Genomic DNA, 18918 nt, shown 5'->3' with positions numbered 1-18918 from the left:
ACATATAAGTAGTTATGTAAGACGCTTAAAGCATCTTTTCTTAAAGCATTTCAAGCATTTTTATTTGCCAGTAAATTAAGTCATGTTATGAAGCTCTCAGACATGTGAATGGCCTTTATTAAATTGCATTCTGAAGCAGAAGGGCAATGCAACCTAAACCCAGGAAGTGTCCAGCTTTATGCACTTGGTCACTTGAGGAGAGAGGTCAGACAGAAAACAAAACATTTTTAAGGCAGCCACTGCAATGGAAAGCACTTAGCCTGGCCTTCTAATCTAATGTGGCTTTTAGCAAAGTCTTCGGTGGCTGAGAGGCCTTTCTCTACCCCTCTCAATCACACACATGCAAAAAGAAAAAAGAGGCTATATTGCATTTCACATTTCATGGCCGCTCGTTGCACTCTCTGGATGAATAGGGGATTAAACATCTCAAGTGTTTTGTCAATTTTTTCCCCTCAGAAATGCTTACTCTGTTCACATAAGCATCTTTGAAAACTGTGTTCTTGTCCCATATATCTCCTGCGAGAGCCCTGGCTGTGGATCTAACCTTTCAGGGACTCTGCTCATGCCTTTAGAGCCCTATATGCACCATTCTGATATATATCCCAGCCACTTTAAAGTACACCCTCACCACAGCCATATATTATCACCGGGGTACGTGGAGCTAGGGCTCAGAGGATATGGACGGGTGGAAGAGAAATGTGTGCCAATGCTGTAGGAAAATAGCGATAATTTTGATGTAGTCTATGCTGAAAATAGAGGGTGAACATCACTCATTTTCTCCTGACTGTGTGACGCACTGCTGTTCGTGCTCAGAGAAGTGTGCAATCCAGCATGGCGGTGATGATTTGTGTTTCTGCAAATCATTTCTGGTGAGTCTAGAAGTGATTTCTTTCTAAGTAAATCCAGTAGATTCTAGATCGCTCCTGATACACGCGTTGACATCAACACGGGCATACTGCGCAGGCGCCAACACCATTCAACAGACGATTATTTGAAACCTACTAAAACGCGACACTGTGGTAATGTCCGTCATTGCAACCTACCGTAAAAAATCACAAATAAAGGATTCCAAACCAAAAACTACACAATGTTCTATCAGGAATGTGATGCGAAATTGGGGAGAAATAAACCACATCGGCAACCAAGATTGCAGGTTTCCCTGACATTATAAGATGTAGCTAGATGTAGCAGTGTATGTAACAGTACGTCAGTTAAATGGTGTTAAAGCCCAAGTGTTGGCGCCTGTGCAGTCAGCCTGTGCAGACGTCGACACGTGTATCAGTTACGAAGTAGCACCTAACCTTCCCTGTAAATCACCAATGAAATGTTGTCACTTTAGCAAACCTTCTCAACTCTTAATTTTGAAATGCCATAGGTGACGAACAACTTATTTCTATGGAAATTTAAACATAAAATGTTTTTTTAAGCTGTTGCTGTAAATTGTCGTGTACTTTATGTAAACGGGTTAAAATATTAGACATTGTAGACAGAGAGACAAAGAGACATTTCCCTTCGTTTGTGCCCTTTGTTTACACGCAAATGGAGAATTCGCCTCTGAAAACAAGTCTTTTTAAAACCTCTGGCCAGAGTGAAGATTTTGGAAATCTTCATTTGCACGTTTGCATGTAAACTGAGACAAACGGAGGTTTAGGCAGCCGAGAGAGAGAAAGAGGAAGTGATTCGTTGCTGTTGCTATTTTCGGGATTCTGATTGGCTAACGTGGGCTTGAGCTTCTCGTTGCACTGCCCCCTACAGGTTTGGCATGCTCTTGACGGCATTCACGACATATATACACGGGTACATGTAAACACTTGTTGAAAACTGACAGCTGTGCACAATGTTATTTTTGAAAACGGAGAGGTTGAAATGTCCGTTTATGAAAATAACCGGCCACGTGTCAACGTAGCATTAGTTAAAAAAAAAAAAAACACTAGATAATGTAATACATATGGTTAAAAAGTTATTTCATGAAAGGGTTAAAAAGTACATTGTAATAAATAAGTTTAAAAGACACAGATGTATAGTTATATATATCTTGTCTTATTTTGAAGAGTTCATGGTTATAAGAGTAAGTGGCATTCGTGAATAAAAGTAATACCGGTCGTCCATTGGTTAAGGTGGGTGGGATCGCAGGTGTAGAGGAAGTGAGTGTGAGAACGTGTGTTAAGAGTGATGGCTTGACGGGAAAAAGTCGGAACACGGGGTGTGTAAAAGTTTGCACAAAAATATGTAGCTGTTGTCTTAGACTATCAACTCGACAGTCTTCACCCAGACATTCAGTCTACATATATTTTGTGAGCAGCTGCATATAGTTCTACTCTAACACAACTTCTAGGCAAGACCCGCCCTTCAATAGCATTCACACGCTACTATTGGCCAGGCGTCCATGCTTACGCAAGGTAACAGAACACGATTTGTTCAGGTCCTATCCCCCGACCAGTCGGCTATCCTAACCTTAACTACTCGAGGTCAATGCCTAACCACTGACGTTATCCCATTCTTCACCAGAGACCAAGAGACGGGTAAAAGCTTCCGACACCTGCTTGCCCTCTCATTCTTCACCAGAGAGTGGTACAGAGTGGACAGTGGACTTGTTTTATGATATGCGATATATACTTGTGTGTGTCTGTGTGTGTGCTTGAAGTGTGGGCTCACTGAGTTTAGTGTGAACTTGAACTTAAAGTGCTCATATTATGCTCATTTTCAGGTAATAATTGTATTTAGAGGTTGTACCAAAATAGGTTTATGTGTTTTAATTTTCAGAAAACCATATTTTTGTTTTACTGCACATTGCTGCAGCTCCTCTTTTCCCCCTGTGTGTTGAGCTCTCTGTTTTAGCTACAGAGTGAGACATCTCACTTCTGTTCCATCTTTGTTGGGAGTCGCACATGCGCAGTAAGTACTGCTAGCTTGTCAGTTGCATAGTATGAGGGCGTGCCACGCTAGCAGCTAGGCGAGCATTATAATGTGTGTTACAAAGTGATGCACGTTTGTCTCTGAAGTAAAGGCTGGACTACAACAGAGCTGTTTGGAGCAGTTAGTGAACAGTGTTTTCTTTGGAAGATGGTGAGTCCCTTTGGAGGGGGACTTTGGGCTTTTTCACTTTGTAAACCTATAACGTGCACAAAAAAGACAATAAAGGAAAGGGAAAAAGCCAAAAAGCTTAATATGAGCACTTTAAGGTAACTTGATTTAGGGTGTGTGTTTACAGTTAAAGAGAATAATTATTGGGGTTATACAGTAATTGTGTTTCCAATTGAAGGGAATTATTATTTTTTGCTGTAACTCAAGTTATTCAAGGGAAAAGGAAAACTAAGTTTAAAGGAGACTAATGTCATTTTATTTCATTTTATATCCATTTTCAAAAGTAAATATTGGACGTTTAGTGTCTCTAGAAGTGATTTTATTGTTTAGTGTTTGGTTATTTCCTTTACTAGAGGTTTTCAAGCCAAGGTGCTAAAGGTTAGTATGTGTTAAATAGGTGATACATTCATCTCATTGTCATATGCTAATTCCTTAAAAGCCATTTCAGTGCATTTATTTAAGTGGGTTAAGTAAAGTAAGCCTAATAATAGTGGTTACAGATGATTTAAGGTAGCTAAATGAACTCAAGTCACTTAAAAGTATAAATAGGTAAAAGAGAAATAGTACAATATTACTTTAGGTATTCTTGATTGTAAATTACTTTTACTGATTTAACAAACTCGGGGCCCTCCCCTGACTAGACTAGACTGACTATCTGGGGATAGGTGGGCTACATTTACAAAAACCTAATTAGTAGGGGATGTTAATAAAAGGCTCAGTCAAAGTTACCCTACTGCACAGCATCAATTTGTCATAGATAATTATTAATATGTATTTATCAATGTGTCATAATGTTGATTTATTTGCATTAGTAAACATTTGCAGGTCCAGTAGTCTGTCTGCCATAAACTGAAACAATGTTCAGTAATGCCTAATGTTTAAAAATTATTTCTTCCACTGTAACCACAGGAAGCACTTTGCTGCGTGAAAAGGATGGAGAACATTGAGTCATGATTCTCCGGGAATATGAGAGTACAGTTGTGCCAAAATCGAATCAAAACATGGAGAGTCCCAGGAAACTGAGCTTTCAAGTTGTCCAAATGTTCTTTCCCAGTGAATTATCACTCAAAAAGAGAATCATTTGATGCTTAGCCCCATCTTAAATGTTGTCTGTTCAAACTTCAGCTGTAAATAACCAAAATTAGAGGTTAAAACTGGACCACTTTTACTCATTACAGAGAGAGAGTGAAGCCATAGACTGATCAGGAAAGAGCCATCAATATTTATGGTAGTTAGATTAGGTTAGGTTAGATCAGATGAAACTGTAAAGACTCCCATGGGGAATTTGGGTTGTCACAGCCGTAGAGAACAGGATATAAATAACATATGTATGGGCATTGTTATGGTTTTGGTGTTTTGTCTTGTCTTATCGTAGTCTGTTTTCCTGTCATTTCTGTAGCCTGGTAGCCTTGTCTAGTTTTACTCCCTGTGTTTTCCCGCTCTTGTGATTGCCTGATGTTTTCCACCTGTTTCCCAGCCCTTGTGTCACCTGCCTCTTGTTACCTCGGTACCCTCTGTATTTAGTCTTTGTGTTCCCCTTGTCCTGTGTCAGATCATTGTATGTGTGTGTGTGTGTGTGTTTGTTCCGGTCGTGTTTATCCGTGTCAGCTATTCTCTGGACTCCCTTGGTTAATTTGTGTTTTGGTTTAATAAATCCTCAGCTTCAACTTTCTCCTGCCTGCCTGCCTGCTCTCTTTGGGTCCTCAACTTCCCGGAACTTAACAGGGCATACAGCGCAAAGACACAGTGTTCCTGTTGTTGCAGGTTAAAGTGGATGGTCAGCTATTCAGCTATACTATTATCAGGTGTACAGACGGAACAGTGCATTAATGTGTCAAGGAGTGCAAACAACGCAAGCTATTAGCAGAGCAGTAGGTAGTCTCGCATTGCCAGACCTATCTCCACAGCGCTGTGTGGCTACACCACACATACACTACAGGATAGAGGGAAAAAACGGTCTGGGTTGTTTACATTTCAAACCAATCACAATTGTCTTGGGCTGCGCCAATCTCCGGTCGCAAAGAGAGTGGCCCTGCAAAATAGTCTTGGGAAGAAACTTGTTTAGGTGGGCACATTTGCACACCGCAAAAGAGAACGCCACATAAAATATGAAATGAAGTTAACTGTCCACACAATACGGTTATGTGAGCTATATAAATTAGCTGGATACATGGGTAAAGGGAATTTTGCTCTAACCAGTGTTGCCTTGTGTATTTTGTCCATAGCAAATCCCCGCCAATGGGTCCCAAAACATCCCAGTTAGAGAGTAAATGCCGTAAACATATTCTTTGTAAATCTTCACAATCATTCCCCGAAAGAGTCAAGCAGGCCTGCCTTGTTGCACGATCCAAATTTTCTTTAAAACCTGCTAGCTCAGAGGTTCTGGTTGCTGTTTTTCGAAACGACTGGAGTTTAGAAACACAAAGAAAGCGGAAGCATAACTTCTGGTGGCACCGCAACTATCCGATAAATAAACCATCGTCGATCCAGACTAAGCAGTAGATAATAGTAGGTAACATGCATGCGTTAAGGTGTATAAATGAGTGGCTTTAACAGAGGGAAGAGAATGTATTCTGAAAGCTGCTAAATATTGGGGATGGAAGGAATAACATATTTTTGTTCAGCAAAGAACAAAATGCATTTTGTCATAAAGTTCCGCTGCCCTCCCCAAACAACCGAGCATAGTTAATACGTATTGACAAGCAACAAAAGTGCTTGGGCCGGAGCCAATGCCCCGTGTGTGAGAGTTATAGCATTGTTTTCAGGCTATTGATAAATACATACATTTTTCAATCTCCATGGCGGTGGTGGATTAGACCTCTTCTTCTTGCCAAAGACAATGTTTATTAAAAACTTCCAGAGAAAGTAATCATTCTTATGTAATTACACACACACACACACACACACACACACACACACACACACACACACACACACACACACACACACACACACACGCACATGTCCTGAGGAAATTCACAAAACCAGAGTGGAGAAATGACTCACAAATGATAGTTTTTGGTCATTATGAGAAATGATTAGACACACAGCAAGTCACTAAACTATTGACTTAGTGGGATCATCGGTCATATTTGTTATACAGTAATTTGTGTGAAATGACTTGAGCAAGCCTCTATCTGCTTGGGTTTCTTCCTGAGGCAGGTTTCCTCTGTACCATCCTGCTCTCCTAATTTGATGTCTCCTCTTTCCAAGGCAACATGCAATAATCTCAAAACCAGCAGCATTCAATGTCACTGATTTTACACTGAATTAAAGTCATTTCAAGGTTGTGGAAGAAAAATTAAGACGAGGCTAGAAAAATATACTTGCATGACAGTGTTTAGATATGCAGTAGACGGGCTTGAGGCCCTGTGCTGATGGTGAAATGTGGCATGTTACTTACGTAAGTACTAATGGATATTGAATACGTCGTTAACTGTGAGGGGCAGGAGCCTATCCCAGCATGCACTGTGTGAGTGGTAGGAGACCAGTCAGTCTTTTACAGGGCTATAAATAGACGGACAAATACATTTCCTCTGTGGGCTATGTAGAGTGTCAACCTGTTCTAATGAACCATATGTTGTAAAAGATACCGTATGAAAAGTTAAGCGTTGTAATTCGTAAGCATTCCATGTTTTTGTGTTTTTGCTGTATGCATCACAGTGACTGCTGCTGTATAAGAACGTGGCTGGCCGCGTAGGGAAGTGGCCAGAGTGGATTGGAGGAGGAGTCCACCCCCCAGGGAAAACAAAAAACTTCATACAACAGGAAATGGGTGTTCCTTAGGAGTGTTTTAATCCAAACCACAATCTTTTTCCTAAACTTAAGTAGCTAGTTTTGGTGCCTAAACTTAACTTTCGTTGCCGAATATAGCTCACTTTTCTTTTTTCACCCGTTCGTGAGAATGCGTTGAGCACCGCTGTGCATACTGCAGCCAATGTCACCTCTCAACTACTGTGTAGACAGTCCCGATTGCTTCCATTTAAAACGCTTACAGAAGTGGATGTGTGCTACTCTTCATTGGAGGTGGGGAAGTTAAGCAGACATGCATTTGCCAAACCTGTCTTCATCTTTGAAGCCTTCTCTTGTGTAAAACCCGAAACATATCCCCCTCAAATTCTGTTAGAGTCCTCCCTACCAGCATATTTAAACATGCAACAGGAATGAGGGAGCAGTGAGTACACAGTGTTTGCCGCAAAGGTTGTGGGGACAGGCTGTGACAGGCAGTGTGTGTGTGTGTGTGTGTGTGTGTGTGTGCGTGCGTGCGCGGGAGTGTCAGTACAAAGCACATACTGTATAGTATGGCTGTAACCCTGCTGTTTCTCGCAGTTACTGTTACTGTTCGTCAGCTCTAAAAAATCTTGTTAGGCTCTGAATATAGCACAACTACCGGAGCCCATATGTTGTGTTTACTGCCATAGAGGAGGAGTATATCTCTCGCTCATGTACATCGCCTCTCTCCGCTGGTGCTTTTGAGGCTTGCTAACCCTACCAACAGTTGTGTGAGAGGCACAAACTGGGGCTACGGTTAGCCAGTATTTAATATAACGTACAAGTCAACATACAAAATAGACCTTGGAGTCTTGCCTATTACATTACGTTAAGGGGGGGGGGCAGAAATTTGGCTGACCTGAGCGTTCACATCCAAGCAGACGGATACAAGCTTGTTTTGGGAAGAAAAAAACCTATATCAACAACAAGAATCTTGGATAATGTGTACTAAGATTTAGTGTGGTGTTCCTCTTTAAGCATCTATGTTTTGTGTAGCTAGTCCAATTTTATTTTGAGTGTGGTATGTGCTTATTGTTAGGGATGCACCGAATCCAGATTTTTGGGGTTCGGCCGAATACCGAATCCACTGGTTAAGATTCTGCTTAATCCGAAACCGAATACTGAAACCTACTCCCATCCTCAGTCTATTAACACAGTAAACACATTAATGAAGTAAACAAATGGTTAACAAAAGTTTTTAGCTGTGATTGTCCTTCGTTTGCCGTACATGAAGTTGCAGCATTTTGGCCGCTGTCTGTAGATTCCTTCATGCACAACTCGTATTCTTTCGGATGTTTTATACGCAAATGTTTTAACAGCGGCGATGTTGTGTATTGTTTAGGGTCCTCGCCACCACGAGACAAATCGGCATTGCAAAATGAACATGTAGCTGGACTTGAATGGCCTTCTTTTGACTGAAAGTACTGCCAAACAACACTTTTTCTGCTCAGTTCCATTTTCACTTTCTCACAGCCTACTGCATTGAATGCTCCACCTACGTAAACACCTTCCCGTAATCACTGGCGGCGTCATTACGTCGACCAGCGTAGCGCGCGTAGTGCAAGCTTAGGGCTCAGTTCGGTGGGAAAAAATTCTAAGGTTCGGCAGAAACCGAACCCCGTCAAAAGCCCAATATTCGGCCGAATCCGAAGCAGAATCCTGGATTCGGTGCATCCCTACTTATTGTTGCCTCTTGTGGCTGATTGAGAATAACTCTAAGATTTCAGTTCTCACCCAACTGTAGTTCCAGTGGGGGTTTGTTTTTCGTCTCAGGGGTTAGAAATGAGCCTGTTACGGTTGCCGCACCAGAATGAGACGAAGAAGACGGCGCAATAGTGAGGCAATAGTGTATACTCCTTCCCTTCCGGTGGAAATTACACATATGATGTTTGTCAATGTGAAATATAATTTTGCAAGTGAAGAAAGTCTTTAGACAAATGCAGCTTTTTCTTTGCTTTTACATTGACAACAAGTGCTAAAAGTGAAAGAATCTTAAATCTGCCATCTCTTCTTATGGATGGAAATTGCACTTGCTTGACATTAAAATCCTGAGAATTCACACACAATCACGTTATTGTTCTGTAATATAATTCTTGCATTTTGAAAAAGCATATTAGATGTTTTCTGGAAGCGAAAGAAAAGGGTTGAAACTCAATCTGGCCGGCAAACAAACACACAGACCACTCAGTACACACAGTAGGGTCCAGTGAGGTGAATAAGTACATCCATTAAAAGCATGTGTGTGCCGAAGACTCTGTACTTGCCTGTTTGTGAATCACACCCCCTCCAACTTATCTGTGGGGATCAGAGGTGAGCCGCCGCCTCCGTCATTGTTTGGTTTACATGCTTGTCTTCAGCTGTGACAGGGTCAGAGTCCCCTGATCGCTGAGACAGATAATTGTGTGCTTTTAATTTGATCCTCCACGCTTCTGCCTACATCAGAGGCTTTGCAGTGTGGAGAACAGGCAGGAGGGAGTGGAAAATGCACTCAGCCAGAAAACCTCTGACGGAGAACAATACAAATACTGTACGCTGGTCAAATTCAAGGGAAGGGACAGTATCAGTTGCAAATGTGTCACAAACAGACATAATCCTGTGTGGATACAGAAGAGCAGAATGACAGAGGAGGTGTGAAACATACTGGTTAGCATGTGAAAACGAGTGAGCTCCTTAAGGACTTGGACAGTAGCACATTTGTTTGTTTTGGCTTCAGACTGGTATTACTTTGGATGTGAAATGACAGCATGTGGTTAGAGGGTGGCTCAAATTAGAATCGCTCCGCTGCAACAGCAGAGCTTCAAGATTGCCATGCGCTTTAATGTACCCGCATTTCAGGAAAACTGGCATTAAGAAAACTACTTTGCATGAGGGTGCAAAGGTAGATTGATAATGCAGACATCAAGAATATAATGGGTTAGAGAGAGAAACAGAAAATATGCATCTGACGATACGAGACTGAATAGAGAGGCTGTTTCACTGAATAATAATATTCAGCAAAGTACAGTCGCCTCTTTTATTTATCCAAATGTTTTTGGCATTCTGAAATGGGAGAATATGAACAAAAAGTGTTTTTTTTTATTTTAAATGTCTGGTCCAATTCATCTTAAAATCCCCTCAAAGTGAAGTTGGCAACTGTAAACTCTATTTATCTTTTCACATTTAAAAAAATAGTGTGCTGAGGCCTATTCATTTTATTTTTACTGTGACTTAAGCCAATGGAGTCTTTCTGATATGACTAACAAAAACTAAAATGATATCTATCCTCATGTGCTGTTTTTACTCCTTAGTAATGAGGTTGTTTGGTCGGTTACTTTTTTTTTTTAGCATGTTAGCATGCAAACATTTGCTAATTAGCACTGAACACAAATTGCAGCTGAAGCTGATAGGAATGTCATGAGTTATGTTGGAATTTGGTCATAAAGTATTGGACAAAAAGAAATGTTGACTAGATAATGGCGCTACATGAAAAGTAAGGAGATTAGGATCATCAGGAGTTATTAGAATTCATCCTTTGGGCACCATGAATGTGTGTACCAAAGTGAAGGCCAGAGTGGTGTTAGAGGAGAAGTCGGGGGATCACCAAAGTCAGTTGGATTTATCCTCTGGGGACCATGAATGTTTATACAATGGCATGGCATACTTGTATAATATATATGGATGGATGGATGGATGGATGGATAGATGGATAGATAGATAGTCAGCCTTTATTATTAGACTCATGGTCCATTTAGAAAAAACAACAACACAATTAAAAAAGGACAGATACAAAAGAACAGACACCAATTAAACAAGACAGCTATACCAGTAATCCCGTAAGGGTGACTGGTATCGCACAGCACTGAACCTCGGGTCAATCAGTTGTAAAATGACAGAGTTACAAGAAGAATTCAGGCGACCAATACGTTTATACATTAGATTCCTCAGTAAAGCAGAGAATGTAATAAGTCCTGCTTGACAAAACAATTGCAACACTTGCACTACACCACCTTGGTTTTCGGAGTCATTATAAGCGACCCGCAACTTGTCTTTTGAACCCACAAGGGGGCAGTGTAAAAATCTTTTCAGACAGCCTTTACTTTTCTGTAGCATTGACATTGTATGTAAACTTTAGATGGTAACACTTTACTTGAAGGTATCTGAATAAGAGTGACATGACACTGTCATGACACAGTCATGACACATGAACCCTAACCCTAACCATAACTTGTCATGACAAAAACCGAATGACACTTATTAAAAGACGCGTTATGCCATAAACGTTTATGACTTGTTCATGATGTTTATGACACGTCACTCTTACGTAGATACCTTTAAGTAAAGTGTAACCCTTTAAAAACACAATGATATGTTTGTATGATAAGTAAGTAATGCAGGCTGGCGTTTAATTATCACATAGCCTTTCTCATCCATACTGTGAAGGTCGGACATAACCTATTTATTCTGGCCGCACGAAACAGCTTCATCTGTCAGAGGGGGCGATTTACTACCGTCATCAACCAAAACATCTCATATACCACATAACATAAATCGGCCTGCAGATCTATACCACTTTTGATCATGATGACTACTTTTCCAAGTCCATTGCAGCTGCAGCTGCTGCAGCTGCTGTGTGAAAAACTGCAACTCCAGCTTTGCTGATCAGTGATTTACATGGTCCTTAATAGGTTTAGCACGTTCGAGGTCTCTAGGGCAAAAACCATGCTATATGCAAAACTAAGTGTATACTCTGAAGAATGCACGAGGCTCAATCTGAGAGGAGGGCAGTCAGTTGGAATAACATCTCCATGGAGCAGAGCTGTTGACAAGGGAAATGGTTTGCTTATATATTCACGCTGGGGCATGTTCACACTTAATAACCTTTACAGCCGCAGTGTATGTGGTTGTCTCCCTAATGTCATCATATGTTTCTGCACAACCTCAAAACGTTTTGGTGTGTATATCTGAGCCACAAAACACTGTGAAATGAGTCTGAAACGATTCAAGGTGTTTTAGAGCTACCTATTTTACAGTATTACACATGTCAAAGATGAAGGACTTAAAAGTTTTAAAAGAGTCTGAAGAAAGTATTTTAGTTTTTGCTCCAGATTTTCTAATTAATCCACACATAATAATAGTGGAGCAAAGACATTTTTTTGTTGTTGTAATTAATAACACTTAAATGCAGAAAAAATGAAAAGCACATTTTCTTTTTTTCAGTGTCCTCCAGGGGTGACTTTGACTTAATAACCAAGTAATTTCTTCTAATTATATTTTAAAATATTTATGAACGCTATTTCAGCGGTCTCGGAAAAATAGATTATCATTAAAAGAGTAGAATATTTCAGCTGTGGTAGCTTAAAGAATCCACAGTGTGGGTTTAGCTATGACTGACTGCGGTGAGACAGTCGGCACATCTACAGCTTTCGCCTCTTGATCACTCAGGTTTGATGCGGGAGTCAGGGTTCACTAAATGAGAATAAGCAAAGCCTTTTGTTTCACACTTCATGAATCTTTCAGCACCTTCCCTTTTGTGTTTTCTTCACTGTCACCTTTTTGTTGTGAGATCAAACGTGTCCTCTTGTCAATGGCAAACCCACAATCAAACGGGAGGCTTTGAAATAGATTCCTAATTACTGACTTTATTGGAGTTCACGTCTCGCACACTGAAGGCTGTTACTCCTGTTGCGTAATGTAACACAACCCTTAATGTCTGTCTTTATGTGTTTTTTTTCCCCCCCTTTTCTCCACAGGGTGAGTGCTCCCAGAGGTGCTACAACATCTTCGTGCTGGAGACGGTGTGCGTTGCCTGGTTCTCCCTGGAATTCCTGCTGCGCTTCATTCAGACGCAGAGCAAGTGTACGTTCCTGCGTACGCCTCTAAACGTCATTGACGTGGTGGCCATCCTTCCCTACTACATCACCCTGATTGTGGACTCTCTGTCAGTGGGAGGGAAAGCTACGGGCTCAGGGAACAACTACCTGGAGAAGGTGGGGTTAGTCCTCCGAGTCCTGCGAGCTCTACGGATCTTTTATGTGATGAGGTTGGCGCGCCATTCCTTAGGCTTGCAGACGCTCGGTCTGACAGTGCGGAGGTGTACACGTGAGTTTGGCCTGTTGCTGCTGTTTCTTTGCGTCGCCATGGCTCTTTTCTCGCCACTTGTGTTCCTAGCTGAGAGCGAGCTGGGCGCCAAGCAGGAGTTCACTAGCATCCCTGGTAGCTACTGGTGGGCCGTCATCTCCATGACCACGGTCGGCTACGGAGACATGGTGCCCAGGAGCATACCCGGCCAGGTGGTGGCGCTCAGCAGCATCCTGAGCGGCATCCTCCTCATGGCCTTCCCTGTCACGTCCATCTTTCACACCTTCTCTCGCTCCTACGTAGAGCTGAAGGCAGAGCAGACCCGCGCTCTGAGGCAGAAGCCGGACTCACAGGACAGCACCAAGTCCCAGAACAGCGAAGACTCTCAGGAGACGGACAGCTACCACGGCATCACTGAGGCTGCCGCCTCCTCCGTGCAGCGGAGGAAGTCCATGGCTGTTCAAAGGGCTGCTGAGATTAGAGGGTCCATGAAAACTTAGCCACTCTGCCTGTCTGTTTGTTTGTATTCAAGTGGCAGCCTGGGAGGCCGTGACACCCAGCGCTGAGACTGCCTGCCAAGTTGACATGCTGCAGGATTGTGAACAGGGAGGAGATTTTCTTCTCTGGAGATTGAGGTCTCTGGCTTTGATCGTGTGCAGCGCTTGTGCACCAGAGTGAATCTGAGTTTATTAAGTTTTACAGAGGAGCTGCAGCTGCTTTTTTTTTTTCGTCCTAAATTTGACTTGAAAATATGGGTAACATTGTATGATTAGATATTCATGATTAGACAACCAAGTCAAATGAGATTTAAAAAGTGACAGATATAGTACTCTCACTGACTGCTATTCTGACAAAACTAATGTTCCTCGTGTAGCTGCATATCAGAGGATTGTCTGAAATAAAGGTGTTTCATGTCAGACATGCAGTTTATTATTGATGTGCAATATCATCTCCATTGACTCTGTGTTGTATTTGGCTAAATCAAATAACTTATTGTACCTGGGGTTTTGTTATATCCTTATATACACATGATAATGTCAGCAAGTTTATTTGCAAGCAGAGCTAACCCTAACCCAGCACTTTGGTCAAGTGCAACTGCCATGCCATGCAAATTGCCAAGAAGTCTGGTATGGCTAGTCATACTACAATAACTTCCAATTGATTATGGTGATCTTAATGTTTGTGTTGCACCATCATCAGGTCAAATGGTCTACTTTTCATGTATTGCAATAACAAATGGCCAAATTTCCCTAATGTGGAAATTAAAGATGTTGCTGTTTATGACAAAAACTAAAAGGGGACCTATGCTCATTTTTTAAAAGTTCATACATGTGATTCCTATGGTCTAAGACATACAAAAAACAACTCTCTCCCAAATCCAAAAACTCTAAATGCTAAAACGAAACCAACGACCGGTACCTACCAGACCAAATTGCAATGCGGATTTCGGTGCCTCATTTCAGTGCCACTGAAATGCCTGCGCTGCTCTCTGATGCTCCACAACGGACATTAGAGGCAACAGGTAACGTTAGCCTACCGTTAGCTAGCAGCTGGATTTAACACGGTTAAAAGGCTGACAGCTAAAGTTAAAGGGTATGAAGTGTGACTGTATTTCACAGTAGAGGATTCCAACAACGGGACGTACAACGTAGGACGTAGCTGCCGTTATTGGAAAAACAACACCGACAAGACTAAATGTTGAGTTACATGAAACTGTAGTGTACGCCTCGTAGTGCATTCAAAGTTATTGTAAAATACCCCTTTCCCATCTGGTGGTTGTTTTGTTTAACAGCATTCTACTGGTGAAATAAGTTATTGTTATTACATTATTCATTTAATTTTGACCATATGGCCAGTAAACAAGCCGTTCTTTAATGTCGCCGACTGTCGTGTGATCTTTTTTAATTTTATTTGTTGTACTTTTTAAAAAAAATGTTGGTTCTTGGCACTGCTTAGGCACCGGTACTGTTTTAAAAGTATCACTTTAGCACCGGTATCGGGATACCCAACCCTAGTTATAGATGACACTGAAATCACCGAGAGGAATATTCTTAGTATATGGGTACATTTTCCGTTTCACAACTGAGAACACTACAATAGAATGAAGCTCATTTGCGTAAATTAAAAGAAAACATCAGCCTCCCATTTATTGGTTATAGAGCAGCTTCAGATGTTATACTTATTGACTTCATAAGTTTGAGACTTATCTGGCTAAACTTACGTTTCTGGCTTTGAGAGAGCGAAGCTCATGTTCACAAATACTGATTGAACTTTCCTATGCCATAGAAATAACACACTGGAATTCCTCATTAAGGTGGTGTTGTTAAGCTGCATGTCACATAGGAACTGTATATTTCTGCTGAAGTTTTTTTTTTGTCTTATTGCCCAATCCTCTACACCATTCTGGCAGGTTTTGAATGTATTATTATAGTAAATAACCACCCAAAGATGGAATTAATACACTCTCTCTTTTTGGATATCATCTCTGATTACACAGCATCCTTGATACTAAAAGTGGAATCTGCACTGGTTCAGAGATACTGTATCTTTAGGAGAGGTGGTACTCTTGTCACATATTATATAAATATATAAAGTGACCACTGGACCAAAAAATTGAAAGTAATTCTTTAATGTAAATGAAACCAGTCAGAAGCACACTTATAGAGAGGTGTAATTCTTTTTTTGATTCTCTTCAAAGAGTTTGACTGACTGTGGCAAATATTATTCCTCCACCTTCAGGCAGTGAAAACAACAGACCCCAAATGCTTTAGTCCAAAAACATTTCAGATAATTAATAATTTTCATCATAATGTTCACAGTCTGACACGATTTCCTCATGTAATTGTAAATGCAGCACTTCATTTTCTAAGACTTGAGTGCCTTGTACTTTGAAGTCACACATAAAAAAGCATTTGCCCAAATTGTTGTCAAGTTGGAACTTGACAAAAAAAAAAACGAGAAGAAAAAAAGAGTGTGCACAAGAGATATTGATATGCCATACAGGTTGGAAGGGCACATTTGATCGGCTAACTCTGAATTGCAGTCATTGGATTAACTGACTCATTAAAAAGCATGAAAAAACACAACTATTATATCTAGGATATTTAGGTTTAAGAAATTAAAATATTGTGTTGATGAGGAGCGGATGGTGTTGCAATGGGACATAATTTGAACAGAAAGACATTTCAAATGGATCTGTGGTTTGCATCATTAATCCATAGCCTGAGGAACAGGCTGTTTTCAAAAAATGTAATAAAGATTATAATGAACACAGTCTCATGTGGAGAGGCTTTAATTTAACAATGTATTATACGAGGACAAGGACGCTCTCAAATTCGCAAATGAGAGTTGGTTAGGGTTAACCCATAAGGCTTGGTTCATGTCTTATTTTATTAATAATAAATTAATTATGTTTCCAGCAGAGGTGTTAGCACAGTGCACTGTAAATTTGATGAATATTGACAGCCAGTGCTGCAATGAAGTGTTCAACAAAAGGAGCCTGTTCACATTGCTAGCACTGTGAGGTCAAGCTAGACAGGAGACAATATATTCTGGTTCCAAGGTAGGCAAATTATCCAAGGATAGATGTTACCATATTAGCTAAAGGTTGCCTATGTACACCCCCGGCAGACACAGACAAACATTAGAATTAATTTAGAGTTGGGTTTCTGATGAACCCACAAAGGTCAGTCCAATATTCACTCTCCTTTGAGCTTGGTTTGGTCGCCAACTCCTGAAAAAACATTATAAAATGTAAGGATTTTTTCAACAAACTATACTATGACTTTTTCTGACTTTTTTCAACATACTAAACTATGACTTTCATGATATTTTCGACATACTACAGTATGACTTTTGTATGACTTTTTAACGATTTTTTCAACATACCTTTTGGATTTTTTCTACATACTACTATGACTCTTTATGACTTTTTTTTTTACAAGTACCTTACTTACACTCCATCGTCCACGACGGATGGATTTACTATACTATGACTTTTTAATCAGGTTTTAGATATACTACACTATGACTTTTTTATGATTTTTTGACACACTATACTATGGCTTTTTTGACATACTATACAATGAACTTGTAGGACTTTTTTCCCCGACATACTATACTATGACTTTTCATGACTTTTTGACATACTATTTGTTTTGCAGAATCAAAATCAATATCAGCTTTAATGGCCCAGAAAGTGTGAACCTATAGCCTACAGGAAATTTGACTTAAGAGTTTTGTTGCTTAGAAAGTAAATACACAGAAATAGACATATGGCTTAAAACAATGACAACAAAGCTGAACAAGTTAAACATTTGACTTCTATGTGCAGATATAAATTTGTATAATAATTAAGTGTATATATCCATATACACATGCATACAGACATGTAAACTAACAGCTCTGAGGATTGTAAACAGTTATACAGTAGTGCAGTGCCTCTTTCTTGACTTTGGATGGAGGGGACATGTTTTTTCTGCTGTCCTGACTGTCTGTCCTGTCTGTTGTGGTTTGTTCCTGTCCTGTTTGGTGGCCGATCCAAACCAAGCAGTGATGGACATGCAGAGAACAGTCTGAATGATTGCAGAGAACAGTCTGCAGCTCCTGAGGTAGGTTGGACTTCCTGAGCTGACGCAGGAAGTATGCAAAAAGGCCTTTTTCCTGATGGTGTCGATGTTGGACATCCACTTCTCGTCCTGAAAGATTGTGGATCCCAGAAACCTGAAGGATTGCACAGCAGACAATGTGTAGAATACTTTTCTATGACCTTTTTATGACATTTTATGATTTACTAATTTACACTATACTACAACTTTTATTGATGTTTTTTATTCTATTTTCTAGTATAATATGCCATAAAATGCTAGATGTCATCCCCCCTCTTTCTTCTCTGCCTTTTCTGTCTCTCTCCAAATTAATAAAGCAAAAATGCTGATGAAGGATCAAAAATTCATAGCATAGTATGCCATTGTGACGACTCACCCTTTTTGGCTACTGGGCTGGCTGCCTGTCTTTGTGTGTATTGTTGTAGATGTATTTAGGTGTGGTCGGGTTGTTGTTTATTTGGAACACCTGGGCCTGTTGTTCCCAATACTATAAGAACACAAAACACTCAACGATGGAAGGAGAGAGAAAAGGGAAACTACGCTCCATGCTCCCATTCTTGTCTTTGTTTGACCTTTTACTATACAGGACGCCACTCGCTATTCTTTCATTCATGAACACACACTGTCACTACTGATTACCTGACTGTCACAACTCATAGTGTTTGGACAGATTGTTTGTTTCAAATAAATAAATGGTTTTGTTTGCTTTGACTCTTGTGTCCCTTTCTGCTCAGAGCAATAGAACGCTGATTGGAAGAACACAGCGGTTCTGGGTTTACTCCTCACCAGATGTGTTGACTTTTAAGGTCTAACAGTGAAAATGAAGATGTCAAATACGCCAGAAAAACAGTCCTAAGACTAACTCCTTGGGTTAGAGGGTAGTCCGTGGCACATAAGGAAAAGCTGGATACCAATACCAGCTTAGATAGAGGGTACAATTCTAATGAGGCGCGTTGAATTTTAACAGTAAACAGTAAAAAATGAAATATGATCTAAAACATTTATTAAGTATGTCAGATTGGATGGCTCAGAGTAATAGAATGCTGGTTTAAAGAACACAGCGATTGTGGGTTCTATCCTCACGAGGTGTATTGAATTTAAAGGTCTAATACTGAAAATGAAGATGTAAAACATGCCAGGAAAACAGTCCTAAGAGTAGCAGATTTGGGGGAGAGGGTAGTAATTAAACACTCTTTATGAGGATTGAACCCACAACCTCTTTGCTCTTCCAAACAGCATTCTATTTACCTAAACCATCCGATCTGACACACTTTAAAATGTCAAAAATACATAGTATAGTATGTCGAAAAAAGAAATGAAAACGCTATACTATAGCATGTCAAAAAAAGTGATGAAAATGCCATAGTATAGCATGTCGAGAAAAAGTCATAATACAGTA

General features: G+C 40.4%; 1 protein-coding gene across 1 annotated transcript in view; it reads left to right on the top strand.

Annotated features, from left to right (window-relative positions):
- The window catches only part of kcng2 (potassium voltage-gated channel, subfamily G, member 2), a 34053-nt gene extending 20295 nt beyond the window's left edge, over positions 1-13758 (top strand). Inside the window, exon 3 of the mRNA XM_078268313.1 lies at positions 12585-13758. Within this exon, the coding sequence (XP_078124439.1) occupies positions 12585-13412 (828 nt within the window). The 3' untranslated portion in view covers positions 13413-13758. The remainder of the gene's footprint in view (positions 1-12584) is intronic.
- Positions 13759-18918: the final 5160 nt, after the last annotated feature.

The sequence above is a fragment of the Sander vitreus genome, chromosome 14, assembly GCF_031162955.1.
Source record: "Sander vitreus isolate 19-12246 chromosome 14, sanVit1, whole genome shotgun sequence".
NCBI lineage: Eukaryota > Metazoa > Chordata > Actinopteri > Perciformes > Percidae > Sander > Sander vitreus.
This window is presented reverse-complemented; position numbering and strand designations above follow the sequence as displayed.